Raw genomic sequence first — 21,560 nt, forward strand, 5'->3', positions numbered from 1 at the left:
AAAAAAAAAAAAAATCTCCTATGCCCAATGCTATGCGGCCACTCTTAAGAGGATAAATAAGAAAAATACAATGGACTTATATCAATTAACGTGAATATGTTTCTAAATGTTAAATAAAAGAAATCAAAAATAATTACATACCATTAATAGATAATTAAATATTAAAAGTAATTAATTGGACAAGTAATACTTTTTCAAAGTGTTTGAAACTTTGAAATAACGGAACAATTTATATTGGTTTTTGGTAAATTATAGTATAATATAATATTATTTTATATTAATTAAATATAAATCTTACATCCCGTCCATACAATAAGAAAATTTTGGCTCCGCCATTGAATATGAGACTTGATCATCAACATATTGTCGTGTTGTTTATTTTGACGTTGGTTCTGTTCAGATTGCTTGCTTTCAAAACTCGAATGTAGAGGGATAGAGTGACATTGAAAGCTTAGAGCATTTATATTGAAATCTTTAAATAAAAGTTAAATTTGAAGAGAAAAAATTATTTTTTTTTAAATTTAAAAAATTACTTTTAAAATAAACCAAATATCAAACTTTTTATATTTTTCTCTACTTTAGTTAAATATTATTATTATTATTATTATTATTATTATTTTGTTATTGGTAGACGAGAGAGAGGAAAATGAATATATAAGATTAAAAAACTAAATAACTTTCACTTTTTGGCACTTGGCATTTGGAGAACCTTATTGATCAAAATTAAATTTAAAATAGAGTAGAAAGTTTGTTAAATGACTCTTTTTGTGAGTTTTTTCAAATTTTTAAAGAAAAATCAAATTTAAAGAGTTTAACATGGGCAATCCGAATGGAGGAGCTAAATGATACTTTTATCTAAATTGGCTAATCAGATTTGTAAAAACCCTCACACATTGGATTACCAAAAAAAAAAAATGCAAAATGCAAAATTGATATTTGATTGGATTAGCCAAAAAAAAAAAAAAAAAAGTTACATGTAACAGTACTTTTCAAGAAAGTGATTTTATTTTTTATTGTTTCTCTCACTTGTTTTATCTTTTTCCCAAAACTTTTTTCTATTTTTTAAGAGATTATTATGAGAATATTCTTTCACAATTTTTAATAAAAAAATATTTAAATGATATAGATGCTAATTGGATGTATGGGGCCTTTACAAATTTATTAGCTAAACTAAATAAACTAGGTTTTAATAAGTTACTTTGAATACAAATTTGGCCTTTAAAGAATATGGATTTATGTGACTAAAGAATATCTCCACGTTACTTGACATATTGGCTTACAAAGTAATAAAATCTACCAGGTGGGAATCCATTTTACGTTCTTGGACAAATATTTAGCGCGTTTCTGAAACTAAATTTATAAAATCTGACAAATCAGGGTTAGCATTATGCAATTAACAACAAAAACAGAGGTCAGCCAACGGCACCCACTTTGGACATTATAAAAAGCCCACTCCAACAGAACACGAGTCAAGAAGACATCAGAGCTGTCCCAAACAGTAATTATGCTGTTCCTCCAACTACTAGCCTCCTTTTTCCTTCTCCTTCTTCCCTTACTTTCCATCCTCTTCCTTACCAAAGCTTCAGCAGCACCCAAAAAGCAATCCTCTCCACAACCCTCCACCACCACCACCCTCCCAAGATCTTACCCTATAATCGGTTCGTTGTTGGCCGTGATTGCTAACCGCCACCGCAGTATCCAATGGATTTCAGACATCCTCCAAGTCTCACCCTCCGCTACCTACCTCCTCCACCGCAACTTCGCCACTCGCGTGGTCTTAACCGCCAACCCAGCCGTCGTTCAGCACATCCTCAAGACCCACTTCCACAACTACGGCAAGGGAGGCTATTTTAGCAAAACCCTCAAAGACTTGCTCGGCCATGGCATCTTCAACGTTGACGGCGAATCTTGGAAATTCCAAAGACAAGTTGCCAGCCACGAATTCAACACCAAGTCCCTGCGCAAGTTCGTCGAGACCGTCGTGGACACCGAGATCTCCGACCGCCTCATCCCCATCCTCTCCTCAGCCGCCGCCACCAGAACAGTCATAGACTTCCAGGACATTCTTCAAAGGTTTGCCTTCGATAATATTTGCAAAATTGCTTTTGGATTCGACCCCGCCTACCTTTTGCCCTCTCTTCCACAAACAAAATTCGCTCAAGCCTTTGAAGATAGTGTCAAGATCAGCAGCGAGAGGTTCAGATCATTAATCCCGCTCGTTTGGAAAATCAAGAAGCTTTTGAATATTGGGTCCGAGAAGCGCCTGAGAATCGCAGTCTCAGAAGTTCAAGAATTTGCAAAGAGCGTAATAAGAGAAAAGAAGCACGAGCTCAGAGAGAAGTCGTCGCTCGATTCCGTCGACCTCTTGTCACGATTCTTGAGCTCCGGCCACTCGGATGAGAATTTCGTGACCGACATAGTGATAAGCTTTATACTTGCTGGGCGCGACACAACCTCCGCGGCTCTAACATGGTATCTTTGGCTGCTTTCGAAGAACCCGCATGTGGAATCCGAGGTTCTCAAGGAAGTCAATGAGAAATCCGAGGCGACCGCCTTTGACGAAGTGAAAGACATGGTGTACACTCACGCTTCTCTGTGTGAAAGCATGCGGTTGTACCCGCCTGTGGCGGCGGACTCGAAGGAGGCCGTGAACGACGACGTTTTGCCGGATGGGACAGTGGTGAAGAAGGGAATGAGAGTGACGTACATACCGTATGCAATGGGGAGGTCAGAGGCACTATGGGGAAAAGATTGGGCGGAGTTCAAGCCGGAGCGGTGGCTGGAGAGGGAGGAGACGGAGAATAGGCAGTGGAGGTTCGTGGGGAGGGACGCATACACGTACACAGTGTTCCAGGCGGGGCCGAGGATTTGCTTGGGGAAAGAGATGGCATTCTTGCAGATGAAGAGGGTGGTCGCAGGGATTCTTAGGCAGTTTAAGGTGGTTCCGGTGATAGAGGAAGGTGTGGAGCCGGAGTTTGTTCCGCAATTGACTTCCAAAATGAAAGGTGGATTGCCGGTGATGATTGTGGAGAGGGATGAGAAAGATTTTTTTAGATAGCTAGGTAAATGCTTTTAGTTTGGCTTTCTTGCAGATGAAGACGGTGGTCGCGGGGGTTCTCAGGCGGTTCAATGTGGTACCGGCGCTTGAGGAAGGTGCGGAGCCGGAGTTTGTTCCGCAATTGACTTCCAAAATGAAAGGTGGGTTGTAGGTTAGGATTGTGGAGAGGGAAGAGAAAGAATGATTGGTGGGCAAGGCTTTAAGTTTGGATAATGGATGGGGTTTTATTGTAATCTTTGTAATTATAGTACTAGGTTTTACCTTTTTCATTTAAATTGTGTATTGGATTTTCAAACTTTTAATGAGTTGGTAATCCTATCAATAAAACATTAATTATTCCAAAAAATTTACAACTATTTTGAACTAGAAATATTTATGATCAAGATAATTTGATGTAATGTGATGTGTAATATTACTTGAAGTTAAAAAATGGGATTTTTTTTTTTTTTTTTTGTCTTTTATTTATATAATTTCATTTCGCTTTTCATTCTTGGCCAGAGCAAAAAAAAAGGGAGCTTTTTTTTTTGTTTTTAATTTTTTTTTATGAGCTTTGCTAAACTTAGTGATTCATTTTCTGTTGCTGTTTGTCAAGTTTTAGGTGGCCTAACTTAATAATGCAAGCAGAATAGAGCAACGTGGTTATGTCATGTACAAGCATTTTCAGTAGCTACTTAAACATTTTTTCTATGATTAAGGATGTAAACTATTTTTTCTTTCTTATCTCTTCTTTTTTTTTTTCTGTGAGTACAATAAAAAACAACAAAACAGGGAAAACTACAAACTAGGAAAGCGATAAAACGTCTGGAGGATCCTTCCCACTATTAATAGGAATCGAGTTAAGAAAAGAAAAGTGATAGGGAATGCAGCCAGAAAAATTCCTAGCCGCGGCCCAACGTGCCGCATAATGGGTGCAGAAGTTTGCATTTTTGTTGACTTTCCTAGCTTCCCAAAAGGAAGATGCTGGGATAGAGTCAATAGTATCCAAAATAATGCAAGAAATCCTCCGATCAAAAGAGAGAGCAGGCTGTTGGAGAGCCAGAATGACAATTTGAGAATCACCTTCTATAATAAATTTTCCAAGATGAAGAGAAGAAGCTAGAGAAACTACTAATTGAGCTGCAAGAGCTTCCCCATAATTAGGAAGACAAGCCGGACTAATGTGAGAGATAATTTGAATAATAGTGCCATTTGAATCTCGACAAACCACTGCTTGAACAGAAAAAGAATCTCTAATGGCAGTATCAAAGTTAATCTTAAACCAAGTCACGGGCGGAGGAGTCCAAATTTCTTTAGTGAGAGAAGACCTAATATTCCATGCATGAAAATGTTCCAAAGTAATTTTGTTGATATGAGAAGAGATGGAACGAGCATCAACAATTTTCCCCTCATGATAGGCTTTATTGCGATAGAACCATAAAAGATCACATGCTACAAAAGCAAATATCTGGAATTTATGATGATCAGCTGGTGGAATGGCTAGAGATATACCAGGAGAAATAATCACATTTATCCAATCAACCATGTTTGAGAAGTTTAGAGCAGAAGAGTCCAGAGGCCAAAAAGAATTCCGCCATACAACTCGAGCAAAGATGCAATTGAAAAATAGATGTTGCAGCGAATCCAGGTTGGATTTGCATAAAGGGCAATGGTTCAAGGAGGTATTTTGGGAAAATAACTCATTCAATCTAGCTCTTGTTGGGAGAATATTTCAAGCAATTTTTCAGAGAAAAAGTCTCAATCGATCATTCAGATCTAATCTCCAAATACATTTTCGAAAAGTGGAGGGAACCTGAATAGAAACAGGAAGAGAACGGGCATTGATGATGGACAGATAAGCCGAATGTGAAGAAAATTTCCCTGAGCAAGAAGGAGTCCAGAGATATTGTGGAATTGGATTCAAGGAGATTTTAATCTTCAAAATTTCTGCAACAGTGGCTGGATCGAAAATAGCAGATATCGTAGACAGGAATTTGCAATGGGGATTGCTGAAGTAGATCAGAAATACGCAAAGAAGGTTGATTTCTATTACATGGAAACCTCGGAACTGGTTTGAAGTCTTTCATAGTGGGAATCCAAGCGGAAGTCCATATAGGATGCGATGATGATTTTACTCACTTTGAAACCTGTTAATTCACAATTGGTCAGGTCTACTCTAGCTTCAGCCTAGAATTTTACTACCCCTTTGGCTATGGAAGTCATGGCTCCCAATCTGTTTCTCTTTGCTGTTCCAAAAAAGTGTCATATGGAGCGTATTCTTCAGCAAGGACCTTGGAATATTAGAGGTTCTCTTCTTCTTCTTCATCCTTGGTCTCCTGTTTTAGCCATTAATGAAGTTGTGCTTAATTTCTATCCATTTTGGGTACAAATTCATGGTCTTCCTATGCAAAATAGGACTACTCGTAATGCAATCATGATTGGTAAAGCTCTTGGTTCTTTGCTGGAAGTGGAAAATTGTTCTACAATGGGTCTTATTTGTAGGCAGCATCTTAGGATCAAGGTTGATATTAACACTTCAAAACCCTTAGTTCCTGGATTTCACATTCCTCGTACTGGTAAAGACCCATTGTGGGTTAACTTTAAGTATGAGAGGCTGGCGAATTACTGCACTTTCTGTGGATTAATTGGCCATAAGAAGCTCTTTTGTCCTGCTCCACCATCCTCAAATCCTCACACTAAATATGGTCTATCTTTCAAAGCAACATCCTTTTCAAGCCCAAGGGTTGTTTCTGCTTCTTCAAGGAGTAATTCTGGTTCTGGGTTGTCTTCGAAGGGACAAGGTATTCATTCTGAAGCTTCTGGTACTGCGTCTCATGGTGGTGAGTCCACTCTGTTGCAGATAATTCCAAGAAATCCCATGCATCAGCTTGCTGTCCAAGATTCAAACTTCTCTCATGAATCTGCCCCATTGTCAACAAAGGCTGTAGGCAAGCAACACGTGGGCCACTTTCCAAACTCTACTGGGTGTTGTGGTTCTCCTTCATCCACGTCTTCTGAGGCCAACTTTTCTCCTTCATCTGATGCCACTCGTACAACATTTATCGACAAGGGTAAAGCTCCTCTTATTAATGCCCATCCTCTAAATTCAACACTTCAATATCCTATCATCAATGCTGCAGATTTTCCTCTTCAACATTATTATGGTTATGCTTCTCCTTATCTCATGGACTTAACTATTACTAACATTCAAGAAATTTTGGAACCCATGTATATTCCTTTGCAGCCCACTACCACTATTGGGCTTCCTGATTTTTATTTCTTAAATGTGCCAAGGCCCATTTTTACTAAGCCAATCATACCTACTGTTGGGCATCCTGCAATACAGCCACCTAATTCATCAAGTCCAGTTTATTCTACGCCGAATCTCTCTGCTGTTGGGCCACCTGAGTCTCATTCCTCCAATATTGCATGGCCAATCTTAAATATTTCACCCATCTCCACGGTTGGACCTCCTGAACCTCAATCTCCTAATGCAACAAGGTTAGTTTCAACAAAATTACATATCCCCTCTGTTGGGCCTATCATATTCCCTCAGCCTTTCACTTTTCCCCTAAAACAAACTCCCACCAGAAAATCCACTCCACAATCTTCCCACTTCACCTGTTTCCACCCCTATCCACAGAAAACACCTCCTCCCACTACCTGTCCATTTCGATCCCCTACACCTTCCCCTCACAAATCCCCTTTTCATCTCCCAGATACTTATGTCCCTCCTTTAGCCCCTGACTTGAAATTGGTGGCCAAAAATAAGAAAAAGAGGGTGGCTTTAGTGGACATTGGTGAAGACTCGTCAGGCTCATTTGAAAAAATCCAAGAAGCTTCCTGTTCCCCAGTATGACTCTTTTACCAGCATGGAAATGGTTGCACTATCGTTGGCTTCACTTAAGAGCTCGGCTGCAACAATGGGTCCTTTTACAGCTTTTCTGCACAGCCCTCTCTCTTCAGCTTTGTGTGACCACTTTCCTACCCAAGGCATGCAGATTTCTACAAGTGAAAGCTCTTTCGGAAATTCCCCTGCCATGTCTTTGGAGCTAGGACTGCTACTGCTTCACAAGCTATCAATCCAGATAACTCCCGCAGATATTATCGGGCTTTACATGGAACTAGGAATTCTGGACAAGCTAAACAGGCTGATGGGGATTTTGCTAGAGATGTTGTAGAGCATCATTACTCTGATTATGTTAATTCTAAGGGAGCGGGTCTGTCTAGGCCCCCTCCCAAGATATGATTTTCCTTACATGGAATTGCAGAGGCTTATCCCGTGCCTCTGCAATTCGTAGTTTACGGGTAAAGGTTAGAAAAAATTCTCCTGATGTAATTTTTCTTTCTGAAAGTTGAAACCTTCCAGAGCATTCATAGCACTCCACCATCAATATCATCTCCTCTCTCATCTCATATCCGTCTTCTTTCTTTCCCCTCCAGCCGCATCTCTCTCCCTTTCTCGATCTCACTCTCTTGATCTCCCTATTTGTCTCCCTTCTCTCTCTCGCTCACGAAGATAGACAGACGAAATCCCTTCTGGTCCGTCTATCTCTTTCTTTGAAGCCTTCTCTATCTCTCTCTGTCTCTCTGTCTCTCTGTGCTTTCCTACATGCCTTGACCCTGGGTTTGACCGGTCTGGGTTTCTGGGTTTGGTCGATCCAATTTTCACTATTTTTTAAGCACAACTTTCTGAGATTTATGGGTTTCTTTGGTTTGATCAGTTGAAAGTTGAAACAAATTTCTAATTCGATCTAAAATATCTGGTTTGATTCGTCTGGTGGTGCGATTCGGTTTGAAATCTTTGGTTTGCTGCTCGTTTGGTGGTCCGAAAGAGAGAAAGAGAGGTGAGAGAGAGACGTGGGAGGAGAGAGGAGTGAGAATATTTTTCTCTATTTTAATAATCACATGGATATGTTGGGTTATACTGTAACAGCAGATGGTTTAAGGAACATATAAACATATAAGGAGTCTGTTGTTGTAGGTGGTTTTTTGCTTTTTTTTTTTTTTTGGACATTTTTTCTAAACTTAGGACCTGAACCCCTTATAAGGAGCACTACAAAAAAAAGGCCATTTCTTCACGTGGCAAATAGTAATATTTTTTTGGCACGTCAGTAAATGCTGACGTGTCAAAAGTAGCACGTCAACAAATTATTTACTGACGTGTTAAAAGTTACACGTCAACATTTACTGACGTGTTGAAAACAACATGTCAGTATTTCCTGACGTGTTATAATTGACACGTCAGTAAATTTGAACCAAATTTAATCTGACATCATTTTAAAATTAATAAATAATTGATTGATTATTTACTGACGTGTCAAATATTGATACGTCAAGAAATATTGACGTGTCACTTTGACACGTCAGCAATTATTGACGTGTCACTTTGACACGTCAATAATTGTTGACGTGTCACTTTGACGGGGTACAAGCTCGTTTTATTGGAGCTTTTTTTAAAAAAATAAAAAATAAAAAAAATTATGAGCTTTGCTAAACTTGGAACGTGATTCCTTTTCTGTTGCTGTTTCTCAAGTTTTAGGTGGTCTAACTTAATAATGCAAGCAAAGTAGAGCAATGTGGTTATGTCATGTAAGAAACGTTGTGAGAGAGTTGGGAGTTTCGATCATAATGCATGACTGCTTAACCACGGGATTCACACAAAAAGCAAAGGGAAACACAAATGAAAAGTAAAGGGCCTAGCATTTGCTTTCCCACAACCACAAATTAAGGTTCAAACTCTAAGAAAGCCCATTAATTACAACATTGAGATCAAAGAACTTGTGAAATAGAGTAGAACAAGCTTACATCAGAACAAATAAAAACATAAATCATCACCCAATATTTGTCGCATAATATCTATATATACCATCTCTGTTCTTATCAGAACTTGAATCATAAATTCTGTCCAAGCATATTTGCATTATAAGATTAGAAGATATATACAACTAGTCTCTCCATTTTACTTTTATTTAATGGTTAAAATTTTATTTTATTTTGTATCTAGAGGTATATATATGCATGCCACATCGTTTAAAGTTGTTAAATGATGCGATAACAACATATTCGCTATGTAGTATTATGTTGCTGCGACAAACAATAGTAGAATTTCGGAAACAATCAAAAAGTAGGGCATTCTCTCCCTTTTGCTTCACCCATCTCACCTCACTGAAAACCAAAGTTGTGTTGTGTGGATCGAGATAGAATCAAGAAAGGAAGAAATTCATAATTAAATGAAAAAAAGAACGAAAATAGCGAAATAAAGAAAATAAATACTCAACATGTGATAGTGCTCATTACTCAATAGTTATTTTATTAAAAAGAAATTAAGAGCTAATAAATACTGACCAGCCCAATAATAATACTAAACTTTATACTTATTTACTGCATCCATTAGCATTAATTTTTTTAATAGATGAGAGAAGAGTACATAACAAAATACAAACCATTTCACATTACACGTGGATCTTTTCACTGTCGAGGAGAAAGATCAAAGAAAGGAAGATTCGCGCTTGGAGACCTTGCCCTTGAACCTGACCAAGTCTTAAAGAAAGGGGAGCATTGTCGTGTCAAAACTAAGTTTCAGGAAAGCATAGTAGCCCTGTATTCCTCTTTCTTGTAGAAAGAGAGAATATTTTTCCTTTCCTAATTGGACATTAATCCCATATGAATTAAGGAGCCAAGTTTGAATTTGGAAGTGTTGGTCAACGACCCATCTTATGCGAATGTTACAAAAGCATGCACAAATGTCAAAACTTTCCCAGAAACACATTATTTCCTAGATCGCCGGTCTGGGTTGTCCAGTCACCTCTAATGGGATGGTTAACTGTCCCTTAAAATTTTATAATTTTATTTTTATTTAAATTTTAAATAATATTTGATTATTATTTTTAATTAATAGACATGTGTCTTATTTATGACTTTAAAATTTTTTTTAAAAAAATTTAATTATAAACAAAATATTCTCCAATTTATTCTAAACGAAAAAAAAATCATATTTCATCAATCCACCATTTCTTCTCTATTTACTCGTCTTTTTTTTTTTATAAGAAAAAAAGAGAGAAAAACAAAACAAAATGCAAGTGAAGTGATGGTGATTAGATGGTTGCGAGAATGCATTGTAGTATTCCTCCTTCTCCACGTTACCTGACATATTGGCTTACGTAATAAAATCTAGTAGGTGGAATTTTATATTCTTGGACCAATATTCTAAAAGTAAATTTCTAAAAATCTGAAAAATCAGGTTTAGCATTATGCAATTTAGTAATTAACAACAAAAAAACAGAGCCCATGGCACCCACTTTGGACACTATAAAAGCCCACCCACTACAACATTTCCCATACGGTTACAGAATACGAGTCAAAAAGATCTCAGATCGAAAAGAGCTATCCAAACAGTAATTATGCTGTTCCTCCAACTCATAGCCTCTTTCTTTTTCCTTCTCCTTCTTCCCTTACTTTCCATCCTCTTCCTTACCAGAGCTTCAGCATCTCCACCACCCTCCACCACCACCAGCCTCCCAAGATCCTACCCTATAATCGGTTCATTCTTGGCTGTGCTTGCTAACCGCAAACGCAGTCTCCAATGGATTTCAGACATCGTCCAACTCTCACCCTCCGCCACCTACGTCCTCCACCGCAACTTCGCCACTCCCGTGGTCTTAACCGCCAACCCAGCCGTTGTTCAGCACATCCTCAAGACCCACTTCCACAACTACGTCAAGGGAAATATTTTCCCCCAAACCCTCAAAGACTTGCTCGGCAACGGCATCTTCAACGTCGACGGCGAATCCTGGAAATTCCAAAGACAAATTGCCAGCCACGAATTCAACACCAAGTCCCTGCGCAAGTTCGTCGAGACCGTCGTGGACACCGAGATCTCCGACCGCCTCATCCCGATCCTCTCCTCAGCTGCCGCTACCGGAACAGTCCTAGACTTCGAGGACATTCTTCAAAGGTTTGCCTTCGATAATATTTGTGAAATCGCTTTCGGATTCGACCCCGCATATCTCTTGCCCTCTCTTCCACAAACCAAATTCGCTCAAGCCTTTGAAGATAGTGTCCAGATCAGCGGCGACAGGTTCAGATCATTAATCCCGCTCGTTTGGAAAATCAAGAAGCTTTTGAATATTGGGTCCGAGAAGCGCCTGAGAATCGCAGTCTCAGAAGTTCAAGAATTTGCAAAGAACGTAATAAGAGAAAAGAAGCACCAGCTCAGAGAGAAGGCGTCACTCGATTCCGTCGACCTATTGTCAAGGTTCTTGAGCTCCGGCCACTCGGATGAGAATTTCGTGACCGACATAGTGATAAGCTTTATACTTGCTGGGCGCGACACAACCTCCGCGGCTCTCACATGGTATCTTTGGCTGCTTTCGAAGAACCCGCATGTGGAATCCGAGGTTCTCAAGGAAATCAATGAGAAATCCGAGGCGACCGCCTTTGATGAAGTGAAAGACATGGTGTACACTCACGCTTCTCTGTGTGAAAGCATGCGGTTGTACCCGCCTGTGGCGGTAGACTCGAAGGAGGCCGTGAACGACGACGTTTTGCCGGATGGGACAGTGGTGAAGAAGGGAATGAGAGTGACGTACATACCGTATGCAATGGGGAGGTCAGAGGCACTATGGGGAAAAGATTGGGCGGAGTTCAAGCCGGAGCGGTGGCTGGAGAGGGAGGAGACGGAGAATAGGCAGTGGAGGTTCGTGGGGAGGGACGCATACACGTATCCAGTGTTCCAGGCGGGGCCGAGGATTTGCTTGGGAAAAGAGATGGCATTCTTGCAGATGAAGAGGGTGGTCGCAGGTATTCTTAGGCGGTTCAAGGTGGTTCCGGTTATAGAGGAAGGTGTGGAGCCAGAGTTTGTTACGCAATTGGCTGCCAGAATGAAAGGTGGATTGCCGGTGAGGATCGTGGAGAGGGATGAGAAAGAGTGAGTAAATAGGTTAATGCTTTTTTAGTTTGGATAATGGGGATGCGTGGGTGGGATTGTGCTTTGTAATTATTCCATTATTACTAGGTTTGACCTTTGCATTTGATTTTTTTCTATTGCATTTTAGAGGAAATTTTTATAAGTTAGTAATCATATCAATAAACTCGTTAATTATTCCAAAAATTTTGAACTAGTTTTTATGATCAAGCTAATTGGACGTTTTCTGTTGCTGTTGATTCGGTAAGTGACTAGTAAACAATGTTAATGCAATCCCACACGTTTCACACATTGAACAGGTCCTATTCGCGTGAATGTCGGGGTGTATTTGTAGAATTAATTTCATATACAGACGGAAGACCATATCAGGTTTTACAAGGAAAAGTAAAATCATGACTTTGGAGCTCGGTGCTGAAAAGCCAACAGTCTACCCATGCCTTGAATCTCGGCCTTGACAAGTCAGCATGCATGATTGTTCTCTTAATTGTTCGTAGGCGTGGAAAACTCTTAATTGTTCTCATGTTTGTTGCGCATTATTAGTGGTCTTATCGAAATTTACTTATAAAAGTAGTTAAATGTATATATATATATATATATTACCAATTTTTTTAAAGCACCATAGCAATGAACTCCTATTAAATTCGGCTTGGGATCAGGAGTTGCAATGGATTGTTAGGAAAGCTCGAGTTACAACATAATTGGGCCTTCCTCTTCCACAAGTCTATCGAGAGCACCCATCTCACTTGAGCACAAATGGGCTTGCTCAATTTGGTGAAATTAAGGCAACATACTCCACATAGTCGTAAATCGGCATCATTGAGCCCAATTGAAGTTGCAAATTCTCGATTGGAGGATGGAGATAGGGTAGAATCCAATTTATGATAGAAAACTGCAAGTGGGCCTTCTTGAGGCAATACCAGCAGCTCATTGAACCCATCGTTATGACCTTAGTATATATGCGCATATTAGCAATTCACTAATTTTTTCATTTTTTATTAAAAAATCAATTTATTCGGTTATTAAGTTAATTTTTTTGTTTATCTTTATTATATTTTATTTTGAATAAAATGATTAGTTATACAAGATTACACAAAACAACATAAATGTCAAAAAATATTTTTCACATCATTTTCTGTGAAAAACCTATTCCTATTAGCATCTCCAAGGCAAGAATAGCCAAAATAATTACAGAAAAATTATAAATTTCTACTTTAACTACTCATTTTTCTATACATGTTAACTCATGACGTTCCAATAAATTCTCTATTTTACTCTTTATTTTTTAAAATATTATTTTTTAATCTTTAAATGAGGGGAGGGAAAGAGAAATGAGATAAAGGACTAGGGGAAAGAAACAAGATGGAAAGAAATTCATATTATATTAGTAAAAGCTGTTAAAGTAAACTTTCACTAATAAAAATTTATTAGTGAAAACAAACAGAAATCGAGCTAGAAATGAAATAGAAATCGCACAAAACAAACACATCTCAAAGAACTCATCACGTACACAACGAAATGTATTAAATCTGACATATTTATATTGGTATGGTTGTTAGAACTAGAATGTGAGGGAGACAAAAACAATCTCAGCGAGCTTTGGTAAAGTCTTCGTGTTTCTCGCGCTGTGCATTGAAAGAGAGAGAGAGGCGTTTGATGGCGAAAGCCCACCGTTAATCAATGGTGAAGCTTTGGTGCTGATGGTGAAGACGATTTCTGAGGCGTGAAGGAAGGAAAGATGAGAGCTCGAGAGGGATGAAATTAATATAAAAATGCTAGAGCGACATTGTTTTGCCCTTAGAATGCTGACAAAAACTAAATTTATATTCTCCATTGTTTCTTTCTTGCATTCTTCGACAAACACACGTACACGCTCGCTTTTTCTCGTTGGCTAGGCTGGGTTACACTAAACACAATGGGTGGTTGTTTAGCAATAAGAAAGGCACTTCTTTTTCTTCTTCTTCTTCTTCTTCTAATGCTGCAGTCTCTTCAGCGCCAAAGGCAGATCCAAACATTTCCCATGTAGAGAGTAGAATAGAGAAAGAAAAGACAAAAAGAAAACATTTCCCATTTTCTATGTCAGAGAGAGAGAGAGAGAGAAAAGAAAATAATAAAAAAAAAATTGAAAAATAATATTTAAATAAAGGGGAATGGCTCTCCGTGCCCTCCTGATCCTAAATAAAATAGAAATTTGTACCTTTTAATTGTTATTTGAAAAAGCAAATACTTAAAACCCCGCCAAATAAATATTTTATTGTCCATGTTTCTTAAATTACTAATTGTTAATAAAAAGAAATAGAAAAAAATAACTCTAAAAGAAAGATTCAGTAAGACAAAAAATATCCTTATAAATTAGAAAGAAAAAAAACAAATAGTTAAAAAACCCTGAAAAACTTTAATTTGTTTTGTTTTAAATTCTTATAAATTGTTTTTTCAAATATATTTTAAAATTTTAAAAATTTAAATTTTGATTTGATTTTTTTTTTAAAAAAAAAAACTACCCTTATAAATTGGTTTTTATTTTTTATTTTGTAACATTTTTAGTTTTTAGTTTCATTTTTTTTACAAATAATTTAAAGAGTTTTTTTATTTATTTACTTTTAACTTTTATGAAGAATATTTTTGTCTTTACAGGAACATTGGCATTTTAGTAATAGTTTAGGGGAGAATGATAGGTGTTTTGGTTTTGTTCTCCTAGTGTTGTATTATTTTATTGGTCCTAAGTATATATTATTATTTTTTAAATAAAAAATCTGACCTATATTTATTTCAACTGATTTTTTTAAAATAATATCCACTTAAAATTAAGAGAAAAGAAAAAAAAAAAAAGAGAACATCTAATATTTCTTTTTTAGAGAGCATAGAAACAAGTCACATAATTGATAATTTAAGAAAAACATTAACAATAAAATAGTAATTTAAAGAAAATATGTGTTTTTTTTTAAGGGTTAAATATAAATCTAGTACTTGTGGCTTGCAACAAAATCTAAGAGACACCCGGGTTTTCAAAAATAACACAAATGGTACCTGTGGTTTGCAAATAAACTAACTTAGAACCTCTGTTAACATTCCGTTAGATTTTTTAACAGAACGCCACCTCACCCTTACACGTGGGTGCCACATGGAATTGTACCTAGGTTTTTGGGTGCCATGCGATTTTTTTTTTTCCAAAAACCAAAAAATAAAAATTACAACCTATGGGGTAGTTCGGCCACCCCATTTGGCTTGAGGGTGGTTCGGCCACCCCCTACGGCCATACTCAGCTATCCACCTATTGACAATTTCGGAAAAGCATTTTTCTTGTCAATCATTGAGATTACACAACAAAATATGCCCACCTATTTATATTTATTTACCATTTTGCCATTGTCCATTCATATAGTAACACATGTCACCATGGGCTTATAAACCTTTCTCCTTAACTTGGACCCTCTCGGTCTCCCCCTCCAGAGTCTCCCCCACGTCTCCCTCTTCTAGAGAAAAATCTTATTTCTCCATAGCCTCTTCCACTTCTTTCATGTATATCTCACTTCACACACAAAATATTGAGTATTTAGGGCATATCATAGCTATATATTTTTACCCATATATAAGACGTTAACTTGAGCATCGGAGGGTCTTCGGCACCCCAACTGGAGACCCTTGACTGTGCTTTTATTTTGCAAGAATTCCATTAACGTACAGAAATTCTGCTCATATCTCAACCATGAAGGAATATTGCTTGCAAACAGTAATGTGAACCAAAAACTGCATCAACAAAAGGTTTTCCCAAAGTCATCCCTCAACTTCTCCAATGCAGCCCACACTGAGCATCCGAAAATAATAACCCAAATAAATTTCTCTAACTCACCCAAAAATCAAAGAACCACCAAGGAAAATTTACGCGCCTAAACTTGTACCCATAATCGGTTATAGCCCCAAAGGAACCCGTCAGAGTTATCTATTGAAATCTAAAACAAAAGAACTTAAACAAATTTCTAGATCAATCAATTAAGATAAACATCAAAGCATAGAACCGGATTCCAACTACCTAAGTAAAAATTTCAGTCCTCTTTCTTCATCTTCTTTCCTTCTCTCTCAACTGCGTCTCTCTCTCTCTCGCTTTTTCCTTCGTTCTTCTTCCTCTGTTTTCTCTTCAATTTTATATTTGCTGAAGGCAAGTGGGTGTCTCAAAATCTCTTTCTTTTTTTTTCTTTTTGTTTTTTCAAATCTCATAATTTTACCAAAAAAATCCTCTTTAAAAAACTCTTTGCAGTTGGCTTGAGGGGCAACCCCTACAGCCAAACCCTCAAATTAAAAAAAAAAGTGACGTGGCCAGTTGTAATTTTTTTTTTTGGGGGTTTTTTTTTTTTTTTAGAAATGTTATAGTACAATAAAAAAATTATTTTTGGCCCATAAAAGTTCTAGACTTCTAGGTGGCAAAAGGCTATATACTCCATCCGTAATTGTTGTGGCTCTACCCACTGATAAACCTATGACCTCTTGCCACTTAAAACTTTTGTGAGCAAAAAATGTTTTTTTTATTACACAATAGCATATCTCTTTTTTTTTTTTTTTTTTTAAAAAAAGCATATCTCTTTTTTTTTTTTTTTTTTAAATGACATGACATTCAAAAACTTAGGTACTACGCCACGTGGCGCCCACGTGTGTAAGGGTGACATGCCGTTCGGTTAAAAAATCTAACAAAATGTTAATAAAGGTATTAAGTGAGTTTATTTGTAAACCACATATACTATTTATAATATTTTTGAAAACTTAGGTATCTCTTTGATTTTGGTGCAAACCAAAGTACTAGATTTGTGTTTAACCTTTTTTTTAAATTATTTTGGTTGCCCTAAAGAGTCACTATCTGTATCTGGTTTCGTAAATTGGTAGCCCTGAACATCTAAACAATATAATAGTAATTCAGAGCATTCCAAGAGACTATCTATATAGAGTTCTCTAAATGTCAAAAATGTTACAAAAAGAGTTAAATACTCTATACTATCGGGGTTTCATTGTTTTTTTTTTTTTTTTTTTTTTTTTTAGGGTTTGATTTTTATTATAGGAAGTTCTTGTGGTTTTGATAATAGACCAAATTAATCATTTTGTCAGTTGTCTGTTAGTTGACTTAACGGAAGTCCACGTGAACTAATCAAATGTTGATACGTGGCACATACTTAAATTTTTTTGATTTCTTTTTTAAAAATTAAAAAAAAAAAAAAAATTGGAGATAGCCGAACCACCCCCTTGGTCATTTGGGAGTGGCTGAGCCACCCCTCGAGCCACCAAAAAAAAAAAAAAATTGGGCATCAAGGGGGTGGTCGAAACCACCCCCAGTACCAAGCCACCCCCATGGAGCCTAGGGGGTGGTCGAAACCATCCCCAGGTGGTTTCAGCCACCCCAAATGGCCCGAGCCACCCCCAATTTTTATTTTTTAAATACATTTTTTTTATTTAAAAAAAAATTAAATATGTGCTATGTGTTAACATTTGATTGGTCCACGTGGACATTCGTTAAGTCAATTAACAGTTGGACTAATTTAGTCTATTATCAAAACCACAAAAATCTCCTGTAATAAAAATCAAATCCTAAAAAAAAATATATATAAAACAACAAAACCCCATATAAGTATTTAACCCTACAAAAAAATCACCCACTGTGACTGTAAGTAATGAGCTAAACATGAGGATGCTACAGAACCCAATATATTAGCAATCCGAATAATTATTGTATTCATAAAATTAATCTTTTTCTCACGCTTCTCGGTATGACTTCTTCACTTTCCTTTTCTTTTAAACAATAATCCAGTCATCTTCTCACTGTCCTTTTCCTTTGCTTCTATGTTGCTTTTATGAAAGAACGAAATCGCAGATGAAAATGAGAGATTGATAGTCGTAGACGGACGAAATCGCAGAAGAAAAAATCACAAACGAAAACGGAATCGCAGACGGACGAATCGGTGAAGAAAATGACGAAATCAAAGAAGAAAAACATCCGGTTATGAATCTGGATCTATTCATTGAGAACTCCATTAAAGAACCAGAAAAGAGTTTCTAAAGAAGAGTTTCTGCAGAGTTGAGGACGAACAGAAAGAAAAAGAAAAGAGATTAGAGAAAAAGAAAGAAACGGTGGAGAGAGAGAAAAGATAAGTGGAATTAAAAAAACGAAGGTAAAAGTAAAAAAAATATTATTTTAATATTATTAAGAGAATCTGCTGTAGAGTTTATTTGGATAGAAAAAAAAAAATTAGTCACTATAAAATGAATTAAATATAAACTCTTATCTTTTACTAATTTAGTAAAATATTATTATTTTCTTATTTTTTAATTCTTGATAGATGAAAGAGAAGAAATATAAATATATAAAATTAAAATGGTATTTAGAAAACTTTGTTAATAAAAATTAAATTTGAAATAAAAAAGAGTGTTCTAAAGTAACTTTTTCTGAGTTTTTTTTTTTAAAATTTTTATGGAAAAATCAAATTTAAAGTGCTCTTACATAGTTGCATGACGTCAGATTCAGAATAGTTGCATGACGTCAGATTCAGAAGGTCTATATGCTTTACTTTAGTCGGAGGATAACTTCTGGAAAGAGCTGATTTACACCAATTCTTTTATGCCTATTAATTAGAATTGGATAGCTAGGATTATTACCTCCAAAGCAAATGAGGTGAAAAACAGCCGATTAAAACACCAAACTCCCATCAAACACAAAACTCTCATTTTTCTCCTCCCCTCCCTCTCTTTTTTTCTCTCTCTCTCTCCAGCGGCGCCGTGCATCCAGAAAAATAATAATTTTTCTCAAACCCACACTGGATTTTTCTCCACACACTGGATTTTGGTGGGTTTCTCTCCTCAAATAAGTTAAGAACTTCTCCCGGTGCACTCTCTTTCTCTCTCTCTCTCCGGCGGCAGCAGAGATCTTACCGGAGACCAACCCGATGCCGGAGACCAGACTTCTCCGGTGACCAACCCGACGCCGGAACCCAACTTCTCTTTCTCTCTGGATTTTTGTCAAATAACCTGGTTTTAGTGTCAAATAATTGCTTAAATGTCTGATTTTTTCTTATAATATTGATAAAGATCTGAATGAAATTGATAAAGAAGATCTGATATATATATATTAATGAAAAGAAGATCTGTAACGAAATCATTACTTATGAGTTCTCATAAGTAATGATTATGTTCGGAAACATAATCATTACTTATGAGAACTCATAAGTAATGATTTCGTTTCAGCCTTTGATATATATATATATATATATATATATATATTAATTAAGAGACAGCTCTTTTGTGCTAGGATTATCAAAAAGAAATTGGTTCCGTAATCTAACAGGGCCTATCTATCTTTTCATTCAACTGTTACCCAGGCTATTTAAACTCTCGTAGGTTTACGACTTAGAATCTGGGCGTCAGAATCAGAACGTCTGTCTGCCATCGATTTTTTTGAGGAGATATGCTGCATGTAGTCCCTCTTGAAGCAGCGGTTCCATTTTATTTATTGGACGGGACTTTGCCAAACTTCCATTTGTCTTGTTTTTTCATAAATTGTTCTTGCTGGGTTTTGCGGCTGTTGGGATTTTTCTGCCGTTGTTGTATTTGTTTGTTTTTTGTTTTTAAATTTTTGTTCATTTAATCCTTATCTTGCCCAGGGTTGCGGCTGCACTTACGAACTCCCGTCGACACTCGGGAAGGGATGCGTAGGGGATCCTAGCGTACACATACTACGTACAGTTATAGGCAGTTGGAAAGGTATAATTACCGTTCACTGTATTTTCTGAGCAAATGAAAAAGGATGATACGTTATGAACGGTTATCGTTATACTCCATAGAATCTTCTACGAAAGAGAGGAGATGCGTCGGAACTCGCCTTCGCTATGCAAGTATCGACCAGCTCCTATGTGGTAATCTTCTTTTCCAAGTTGCAAAATGTCGTTTTTCAGGTCATTTTATGAAGTGTAAATGTGTAGTTTAATGTATATCTCATTCTATAAAAATGCCAAACGTTTTTTTTTTTTTTTCATGGGAGAATCACGTACTTTTGTTTTTAAAAAGCATCTGGCATATAAGTAGCAGATGAAAATTTCTTTAAATTTTGTTCTTACACTTAAAAAAATTCGTATTCTCTCATGTAAATGACACATTTTTTTACATATAAAGATCACCTATATAGACAAATTTTAAGAAATATGGAGTGAATCCCACGGATTGGGAGAGAAGTTTAGTATTCAATGTCTAAATAAAATTTAAATGGCCTGAGTAAGTCCACTGTCCAAATTATGTAATACACTTCTTCTCATTCTTTTTTTTCATTTTTTTAAAATTATCTTTAAATTTAAATATATGGTCCATATCTGGAACTCTCGTGAACCCCACATATCAAATTTAAATATATGGTCCAAGGTGGGTCATAGGTGGCTTTACCTAGGTATTGTCGTGTATCTCATATCGTCAGTAGTTTAGAATGCAAGTGCCGTGTATCTCAATCCGAACCCCACACCGTTGCTTATAATTACTAAAGACTTGCAGAGTTATCCTCAAAGGACCTTTCAACTCCGCGTGGTCGCTTCAAACTGTCTATTTAGAAGCATTCTCAATTACTCTTTCATTCTCTTCTGTTTGTGAAAACCATCTCTTCCATGTTATATTAAAAATAAAAACCTCTGCTTCGTCGTGGTTAAGATACTCCCCTATGATTCTCCCTGTGTATTGTTTCTCACCTTATTCATCTAGCGACACAAAGGAAGGATATAACCGAGATTTTTAGAATTACTCTAAATTGTGTGCTCGGAAATATTAAACTTTAGTAGATCAGGCATTGTTAGATGAATTAAGATTATTTATCTCATGGGCTTAGTATGGGCTCAGTTTGGCAAATGTCAAAAATTGGCTTGATATTTTTTTTAAAAAAATTAATATTTTATTTTTTATATTACATTAATCACTTTTTATTATTATTTAAATAAAAAAAATCATTACAATTTTTTTTTAATATATTTTTTTTTCATATCAAACATTTTTTTTTTTTTGTCGATCAAAAAAAAGCTCAAAGCCATTACCACAGAGCCATGGATTTATTATTGTTGCATCTCCTCAGGATTAGACCTAACGGAACTTGTATTCAACTCAAATAAGCTAGTCTTATTCTTACGGATCAATTCTCATATAGAGAATAGGTTCCTTTTGAATCCATATCCGTGCTTGCTTGAGAAAGAAGTTGTGTCACACCCCTCTATTCGTTAACCGAACACAGCCCTAAAAAAGTGGGTCTCTTTTTTCTTGGAAAAAGGCATGATTTTGATTCGTGTTTGTCCACTCTTTCTGTAATCAAAGTACAGAGCTTCCTCTTTCATGTTACTAGTAATGCTATTTGCTAGGCTATTACCTTATCACTTAACTTAAATATGTTGATAGGAATGTAATTTTGCTGAGTCGAGTACTAATATTTAAATTCTATTTGTTTAATTTTGTTTTTTAACATAAGTTGAGTTTGAACTTATTTATTGAATTAGATAACTTGTTCAAGTTCTCTTCATTTATTTTTTTTGTTGTAATTGTTTATTTTTTATTTTTGTAATTTATACTAATTATTAAATTATGGTTAATATTTATTATTTG

General features: G+C 36.4%; 2 protein-coding genes and 1 long non-coding RNA gene across 3 annotated transcripts; all 3 read left to right on the forward strand.

Annotated features, from left to right (window-relative positions):
• The first annotated feature begins 1,379 nt into the window (after positions 1 to 1,379).
• On the forward strand, positions 1,380 to 3,359 carry LOC132166220 (cytochrome P450 94A2-like). The gene has a single exon (XM_059577000.1). The coding sequence runs from the start codon at positions 1,505 to 1,507 to the stop codon at positions 3,056 to 3,058; it is 1,554 nt and encodes a 517-aa protein (XP_059432983.1). The 5' UTR covers positions 1,380 to 1,504; the 3' UTR covers positions 3,059 to 3,359.
• Positions 3,360 to 10,393: 7,034 nt separating this feature from the next.
• LOC132165960 (cytochrome P450 94A2-like) lies at positions 10,394 to 12,141 on the forward strand. The gene has a single exon (XM_059576677.1). The coding sequence runs from the start codon at positions 10,438 to 10,440 to the stop codon at positions 11,965 to 11,967; it is 1,530 nt and encodes a 509-aa protein (XP_059432660.1). The 5' UTR covers positions 10,394 to 10,437; the 3' UTR covers positions 11,968 to 12,141.
• Positions 12,142 to 18,606: 6,465 nt separating this feature from the next.
• LOC132166211 (uncharacterized) lies at positions 18,607 to 20,602 on the forward strand. Its single transcript, XR_009438550.1, has 2 exons — positions 18,607 to 19,694; positions 19,775 to 20,602. It is a non-coding gene; the product is annotated as an uncharacterized LOC132166211 (long non-coding RNA).
• Positions 20,603 to 21,560: the final 958 nt, after the last annotated feature.

This window comes from Corylus avellana, chromosome ca11 (assembly GCF_901000735.1).
Source record: "Corylus avellana chromosome ca11, CavTom2PMs-1.0".
Classification (NCBI taxonomy): Eukaryota; Viridiplantae; Streptophyta; class Magnoliopsida; order Fagales; family Betulaceae; genus Corylus; species Corylus avellana.